Here is an 8,912-nt window from a genome sequence, read left to right on the forward strand (position 1 = left end):
AACTAAAATCTTTAGTCTCTATGGTCATAGCAAGTTTTAAAAGAGAAATTCTTTTTTCATCAGCCAATGTTAAAATTTGGGCCTCTGTGTAGTGGTAGGCTAAAAACTATTAACCTCATAAGCTGCAGTTTCTTGATTGAAGGGTTGCCAAACCTACCGTGTCCTAGTTGTGGAGATTTGGCAAGTCAGATAAGGTTTCTGATCCTGTTTTCTCCTTTTCGAAACACTGGATTAATGTGTTTAAAATGCTTAGCTTTTGCTCTGCAAGTGGCAGATACATAATAAATAGTAATATTTATTTTTAAAGTAACTTGTTTTAAGCTTAAAACTAATTACAAACTCTAGCAAAATAATTTTTCTTCAACTTTCTTTTACTTCTTTAAAGAGTAGTATATTTTCAAGCTGGTGGAAGAGCAGAAATAGTATTAACCATCCTCCTGAGGCTGTCTGTCCGGTAATAATTTTGCTGAGTGAATATTGTTTAGCGCAGTTTTTCTGCTACACATGTAACACCTTCAGAGATTGTTTTGTGGAGTCTTACTAGTTAACTTTTGTTTCGTATTTATTTAATTTTTTAAAATACCATTAAAACACGGAATTTCATCATCTAGTTGGCTTTGTCTTGATCCATTTTTTTTCAACGAAGAAGGAAACACTGAGTGTAGTTCTCAAGAATGTTAAAATATAAATATTTTATTAATTTTACTATTGGCATATATCTTTCATGTCTATTTCAGAAAAGATTTACAGATTGTTGTAGATACATCATGTAGAAACTTTAAATTTTTAAACTGATTTTACTACATCTTCACTGCTATAATAAACTAAGTATATGGGCCCCCATGAAAATCATTTATGCAATGCTATTTTCTTTTTTCTTCCTCATACTATTATTATTATTATTAAGTTCTGGGGTATGTGTGCAGAATGTACAGTTTTGTTACATAGGTATGCACATGCTATGGTGGTTTGCTGCACCCATCAACCTGTCACCTACACTAGGTGTTTCTCCTAATGCTATCCGTCTCCTAGCCCCCTATCCCCTGACAGGCTATATTCTAATCTGGTGAAGACTCTAAAGAGCTCCTTACTGACCTCTATGTGTGGAGGTAGCCTCATGGCCTCTTTTCACTTGCATCCCATGATTACCATCTGTCTTTTCCCTGTCATGGCATCTGCTTCTTATGACCCTTATAACTTCTGCTTTGTAACTCGAATTCTGAGGTTCAGTCATTATCTTTTCTCTGCTTCTCTTCTTGCCCCCTTTTTCCGCTTTTGTCTTTGGTTCAGCTAGGATTTGCAGCAGTTCAAGTCAGTGAGTATATCTGTAAAGGCTTTGTCCTATGTGAGGTTATTTGGGAAAAAGAAGAGTAAGATGCCATACCCATGTTATAGGGAAGAAAGATAATATTTTAAAAGTTTTCATATTTTACGTGTGGTTATATGAAGTTTTGTTTTTATTTTATTTTTGATACTGTCAGATGTCAATGAGAGAACTTAGACATAGATGCTTACATTATTTGGGAGTTAGGCAATAGGTAGGTATATTGCTATGCTGTATTTTAAGGCTCAGTTTCAAATAAAAGATATTATTCCTTCCATGTTTTTCCTTTAGCTTATGTAATTTCATTACTTGTGATATGTGTGAAAAATTTACACCTTCAATCAGGGTTTCTCAACTCCAGCACAGTTAACATTTTGGGCTGTATACCTCTTTGTTTTAAGGGCTATCCCATGCATTATAGGGATGTTTAACAGCATTCCTGACCTCTACCCACTCGTGGCCAATAATATCCCCTTCTCCCTGGCAAAGACAACCAAAAATAACTTCAGACATTGCCATTGTCCTCTGAGTTCAAAATTGCCCTCGGTTAAGAGTCACTGTTTTAAGTGATAATATAGCTTTTTACATATTTTCTTTTTTGAGTCTAGAGAAAGAAAATATTGTCAAATTAACCAGTGCTAAAATTCATTATTTTTAGGACTTGGTGAAATGTGAAAATAAGAAGAATGCTACACCCAGAACTAATTTGAAATTTCCTGTTTCAGATGATAGAAATTTTTCTGTCAAAAAGGAACAAAAGGTGTGTCTTTTAATTTGTCCAAAATTATAGCAATTATCCAGAAATCCAATTGTGTTCCATTATAACTCATTTATCTTCTCTTTCCTATACGTCTAATTCAGTTGAGATATAACCTTTAGCATTTGGCCAGTAGCAGCTACTTTATGTGTTTACTTCTGACTTTAACACTCTGCCTGAAAAACTCTTTTTGCCATTGTCTGACCCTTTTATCCCTGTCCTTATACACTAAATCTCAAGTTTCCTACCTGAGAATTCATAACCTGTCTCTGGCCTCTTTAATTCAGCTATGGCCATAACTATTTCCTTCTAACACTTCTCATCAACAATAACAAAAAATGTTTGTTTATTAGGTTCCCACACATCCATCATCTAAGAAAACGTATTCTTTACGGAGTCAGGCATCCATAATTGGTGTAAACCTGGCCACTAAGAAAAAAGAAGGAACACTACAGAAATTTGGAGACTTCTTACAACATTCTCCCTCAATTCTTCAATCAAAAGGTTTGCAGAAAATTAATGTAATGACCTTTTTTTGTTAGATGTGGGGTACATTTTAATACCTAATTGATATATAAACTCAACAACTGTTCAGTGAATATTATACTTCAAATAGACATTGTCCTGTACTAGGTACTGTGGGAAGAAACATGTAAAAGGATGATAGATCTAGGTGTTCACTATGTAGTAGAGGAGAAAGGCAATATTTAAGTAACTGATCCAGAGCAGGCTACTTAATATAGTAATAGGGGTACAAGCAAAGGTATGATAGTATTGGAGGGAAAAGAGCTACTCTGACTGGGGGGCTTTGGGAAGATTTTTATGGGAGAGATAGGATTTACCCTGTGTATTGAAATGTGGGCAGGATTACACTCTCTAGGGTGCCCAAGGGTGAGAATACAGTCATGGGTTCTTAGTTTCTGTTTTTGATTGGGCCAGGAAATCCCCTTCCTCATCCCTGTTTTCTGCTTATCACTAGAGACAGAAACTAAAAACCATGGCTTCAGGCTGCTAAAAGCCTAAAACAAAACAAAACAGAACAAAAACAACAACAAAATCAGGGGGGTTGGACAAGTTTGCCAGTATTAGTATTATAGTATGTCTCCTTCTAGTGTTTTTTTCTATGCGTATGTAAACACTATTTATATATAATATGTCAAAACACATATTTTCATAAATACCTATTGAGTTTAGCTGCAAAACAGTATGATTAGTGCTTTTTTTCTTGATAATATAATGTGGACATATTGATACCTGTGTATATATTAAGATATATACATGTGTGTGTGTGCACATATGTAGAAGGAATGGTTTTAACACAGGTGGAGTATCAGAAAAATGTAGGAAATGTTCATGCAATTACAGGCAGCAGTATGCATCTGGCATGTAGAATGTGGAAGGACTGGACTATCTTAGGGGTGAGATGGAGGAGTGGGTTTTTGTGAGGTTACCTGAGTGACAGCAATAGGATGAATTAGAGACCAGAGTGAGGAGTATAGGGAGGTAAAGGAACTAGAAGCAGGGGGCAGTTAAATTGAATCAAATAGGTTGTGTGAGAATACTTTTTGTGAAAACTTACCATAGACGTTTCCAAACTTTGTTGGTTCACAGTGCCCTTAATGTCTCAGTAATTAATTTCCATTTTGCCTCTGCACCCAAAGAACCACTAGCAGTCTCATGCATCAGAACTTAAGACCAAACAACCACTGAAAATTCAGCTTCTGAAAATCCAGATTGCAAAGATGATGTCATAATCAAAAGAAATATAATTCAGTATCATTTTGAAACTGAACTACCTTGGGCTATTGAGCATCATTGTTTCCCCTGAAGATTGAAAATATCCTGAGGTGCTTCTGTAGGTTTGCTGCAGCATGCCTTAGTACACAGTTTGGGAACTTCTGACCTATCAGACCCATTTGTATATTTACATACATTTAAAAAATACATACATTTAAAAAATGTGTTTGTGTAAACAGATAAAATATCTGGAGGGACAAACAGCACACTGTTAAATGTCTAAATTTGGAGAGGAGGGACATCTTTTCTTTAGAGTCCTTTAGGCTTATTGATTACTACTTTTATATTAAAAAGCAATGTATTTTCAAGGAGAGGTAGGTAGCTATAATAAGTACGTAATCAGGTAAGGGTAACGATTCTCTTACTTCATTGACTTGGTTCCTTAACAGCTTCCCTACCAATGCACTTGACATACATTTTTTTTTTCCGTTTTTCTTTTTGTTTTCACTTATTTCTAGAAATATAAGATATCCATATTTTGGACTGTAACTGTAATACATATTTGTTGTTTTGGGCCACTTGGAAATATAGAGAGAAAAGAAAAAATGGAGATTAGTTCTTAAAATTCTGCTGCTTCTTGTAACCACTGTTAATCCATCGCTTAGTATCACTGGTCTCCCAGCTTGCCCCTCTTGTCATCTCCCATCCATTCATACATGACAGAATGTTCCCTTCAAAGTGCAGATTGAATTATGTTACTCCTCTGAGCCTTTAATGATTTCTCGTTCTTCTGAATGACCCTATTTCTGACTCTCTCCAGTCTATCTCTTCTTCTTCTACGGTTTGATAACTAGCCAGCTTCAATCCTGCTAGCTTCTGACAGTTCCTAGAATTTGCCAGTTTCTTTCTTACCTTCATATCATTGATTTCTTTCTCTTTTTCCTGTGCTTTCTTTTATCTGGAACACACCCTGGCTTTTCTCATAGCTGCCCTCTTACACTTGAGCCCTAATAGCTGATGCAACTTTATTAGGGAGACACCTTCCTTCATCAGCCTTTCACTACACCTCATCCCCAGCATCACTTAATCTTTATTGTTCATTCCTATTTTTTGTCTTAGCACTTTTTAAACTATAATTCTTTGCTTTCTTATTATCTTTTACACTAGAATATAATCTGCACAAGGACAAAATGTCTAGTTCATACTGTCAGCTCAGTACAGTGGCTAGCACATAGTAGTGATGAGTTTGGCTCTAGGCCAACATATATATGAGTTTTAAACATTTCTGGTTTTTTTTAGGCTGTACCATAGACAATTACAAAGACTTACCTGAGAAGCCTCCCTTTCCACACCAGACTTGATGCATAGACAGTGCGTTATAATCTCTTAAGGGAGTTATAGTCAAGGATCCAGCCCCCGCCGAAGCTAGTCATGCTCTTACTCATATTTGCATATTTACCCTGAGTGCCTCCATTCAGAGCCTCTTTATTGAGGCCTTTGGTAGAGGCCTTCTTATGGAGGGGAACGGGAGGGGGAACCTTGAAGACACTTTTCTCTACTGTAACTCGGTACTTTTTCACGTATAGCTCCCTCCAACCTCCAGCCCTGAAGTCTATAAAACTGCAGGAGCCTTTTGTTTGGGGCTGCCTGGGTGGTAAAATGATCACCACTTCTATGCTGATCTGTATTATTCTGTGGGGGACTATAGAAGAGGGTGGGTAGGAGCTGGTGCTTTCTCAGGTTTAGCCTCTTGCATATACTGTTGAAATAAGTGGTTAAAAAGCTGGCTTGTTACTTTCATTTTGGTTTGTTGTCTTAATTGGCTCCTCTGATACCTGGACTCAGCTCTCTCAAGCCCAACTCAGCCCTTAACAAGTAGTCTCTCAGTTTAGTCTATTTCCTTAAATGTTTTTTCTATTTAAAAAAATATGTATTTGATACCACATGTGTGTGAATTTCTATCCAGGAATTTTCCCAAATGGAAATATATTTTCTATTAAAATAAAAAAATGTACATAGTAAGGAATTTAAAAATTCCTATTCTACTTCCTAAAAGCAATCAGCTGTTAACACTTTGGTTTCTGTCCGCTTGCGTGTGGACTCCAAGTAAACGGTTTACGAAGTATTTTCACGCAGTACTCATTGTGCATAACTTTATGCATGAGCATTGAAGTAGATCATCTACCACCTTATTTTTAATACTGCATGATCCAGTATGTGTGTATCCTGCTTTTTTGCTTAACATAGCATAAACATTTTCCAAGTCATTAAAGATGCCTGAGATTTTTTACTACATCGAATATTAATCAAATACTTTATTTATTTGCTTTTTTTTTGCTGTTGATCATTATTTCATGTTTTTTTGACATTTACTTTTTTTCTTTGTGATTTGTCTATTCATGCCCTTTCACCATATATGTATTGCAGTGTTTTTAGTTTGTGTATGTTCATTCTTTATTAAGGATTTCAAACCATCTTTATTAAGGATTTCAAACCACCTTTGCAGTTAGAAAATTATTTCAGGGACTAATTAACATTTTTATTTTATAGCAAAGAAGATAATTGAAACAATGAGCTCTTCAAAGCTCTCAAATGTAGAAGCAAGTAAAGAAAATGTGTCTCAACCAAAACGAGTCAAACGGAAATTATACACAACTGAAATTTCATCTCCTATTGATATATCAGGCCAAGTGGTAAGCTAGTATTTCCATTTTCATCAATGTAAAACTTCATGTTCTTTTTAATTTTTTACAGTGGTTTGAATTTCAGTTCTTTAGATCTCTGAAAACACATGCTTTAAAGGTCATGCTTTTAGTCTCACATGTGTTAAGTTTATACTAATTAAATATAAATACTGTATTAATGTATACAAGTGTCATGTATTTGCATTTGAAAATGCATCAAAGGAATTTATTTCCAATAATAGAATTGTCACCATTTAACTTATTTGCCTCCAAAATCTTTTTCTTTTTTAAATCACAAGAGTTGTGCAAATCTGGGCCCAAGTGTTTCTGGTAAAAATATAAAATTGACATTCAGCCATTTCCTCCCACCTTTCCCCTAAGCCTTTGAGGATCTATTAGGAAGAGACTGTAGCTATCACCCTGACTCTATGACTCATTCTTCTGATTCAGAACAGTATGTCCTGCCACAGAGAAAGCTCACATTTTCTGTCATGCTTGCATTTGCTTAGTGAATGCAAGTGAAGGTAAAAAAGCAATTAAAAGAAATTTAAAAAAATTAAAAGGAAGTGGCCAAGAAAAATCAGGAGAAACCTTTTTTGCAACAACAGCTTTCAGATACGAGATTATTTGAATGCAAGATGTGAAGAGTTAGGGTAAATTAGGGCATGGTGTTGTAAGTATCATTCTGTCAGTCATTTTTGAGCATCTGTTTGATTAGTACATAATTTCTTCCCTTGGCTGAAAATTGTTTTCTTAGTTACTATGTAATATGCTTTCTACTTTCTAAGTTATACATTTGTTGCCATGAAAGATCATTTCTTAAAAATTATTTGAGGCACTTGTCTCCAAATATTTTCGTAATTATTTTAAGCTATATCTGCCTTGAATTCAATAGAGTCTATGTTATTTTACTTCTAGAATTTGATAGTGTTGAATCTTTTACAAAGTCTATTTTTTAAAGAAATTTTTATAGAAGATGGTATAAGTACTACCTTCTTACAAAAGTTTAAGTAAAAAAGTTCTCCAGTGTATCATTCATTTCTGTTATTAAGCACATGAACATGTCTTATTCATTATAAATGAGCTTTGATTTTTATTTTTACTTACAAGCTTTGTAAAACTATGGAATTTTTAATTTCAGATTTTAATGGACCAGAAAATGAAGGAGAGTGATCACCAGATTATCAAACGACGACTTCGAACAAAAACAGCCAAATAAATCACTTATGGAAATGTTTAATATAAATTTTATAGTCATAATCATTGGAACTTGCATCCTGACTTTGTAAAGATAATTGTATATATTATGCATTAAATCACTCTGCATATAGATTTGCTGTTTTATACATAGTATAATTTTAATTCAATAAATAAGTCAAAATTTGTGTATTTTTATAAGCCTTTTTTGTAATAGCTTCTTTCAAACTGTATTTCCCTGTTATCTCAGGCATTGGATCAGTGAAGAGCCTAGGAAAGAGGCTGTTCTCATGTATTTTGCTATACAGGATATAATAGGTCAGATATTTGGTTTACTTATATTTAACAATGTCTTATGAATTGTTTTTTACTTTATCTGTTATACAACTGGTTTTACATATCTGTTTAGATTATAGCTAGGATTTGGAGAGTGTGTACAGATCACAAAACATGTATATACATTATTTAGAAAAGATCTCAAGTCTTTAATTAGAATGTCTCACTTTTATAAAAATTTTGTGGGTACATAGTACATGTATATATTTACGGGGTTCATGAGATGCTTTGACACAGGCATGCAATGTGAAATACGTACATCATGGAGAATGAGGTATCCATCCCCTCAAGCATTTTTCCTTTGAATTACAAATAATCCAGTTACATTCTTTAAATCATTTAAAAATATATGAGTAAGTTATTATTGATTATAGTCACCCTATTGTGCTATCAAATAGTAGATCATACTCATTCTTTTTATTTCATTTGTTTTTGTACCCATTAACCATCCCCACCTTCCCCTGCAACCCTCAGTACCCTTACCAGACACTGGTAACAATTCTTCTACTCTGTATGTCCATAAGGTCAATTGATTTTATTTTTAGATCCCATAAATAAATGAGAACATGCAGTCTTTGTCTTTCTGTGCCTGGCTTATTAACATAATAATCTCCAGTTCCATCCATGTTATTGCAAATGACAGGATTTCATTCTTTTTTTTACAGCTGAATGTTTGTGTCCCACATTTTTTTTATCTAGTCATCTGTTGATAGACACTTAGGTTGCTTCCAAATCTTAACTATGGTAAACAGTGCTGTAACAAACATAGGAGTGCAGATATCTCTTCTGTTTCCTTTCTTTTGGGTACATACCCAGCAGTGGGATTGCTGGACCATATGGTGGCTCAATTTTTAGTTTTTTGAGGAAGCTCCAAACT

The 8,912-nt window shown here is 34.4% G+C and overlaps 1 protein-coding gene across 3 annotated transcripts in view; it reads left to right on the forward strand.

The window, feature by feature from the left end:
* The window catches only part of KIF20B (kinesin family member 20B), a 69,489-nt gene extending 60,880 nt beyond the window's left edge, over positions 1-8,609 (forward strand). For all 3 annotated transcript variants that reach the window (XM_007963514.3, XM_007963516.3, XM_007963515.3), the window contains exons 30-33: positions 1,983-2,084; positions 2,435-2,585; positions 6,369-6,511; positions 7,644-8,609. In XM_007963514.3, the coding sequence (XP_007961705.3) occupies positions 1,983-2,084; positions 2,435-2,585; positions 6,369-6,511; positions 7,644-7,721 (474 nt within the window). In that variant the 3' untranslated portion in view covers positions 7,722-8,609. The remainder of the gene's footprint in view (positions 1-1,982; positions 2,085-2,434; positions 2,586-6,368; positions 6,512-7,643) is intronic.
* The last annotated feature ends 303 nt before the right edge of the window (positions 8,610-8,912 follow it).

This window comes from Chlorocebus sabaeus, chromosome 9 (genome assembly GCF_047675955.1).
Source record: "Chlorocebus sabaeus isolate Y175 chromosome 9, mChlSab1.0.hap1, whole genome shotgun sequence".
NCBI classification, from domain to species: Eukaryota; Metazoa; Chordata; class Mammalia; order Primates; family Cercopithecidae; genus Chlorocebus; species Chlorocebus sabaeus.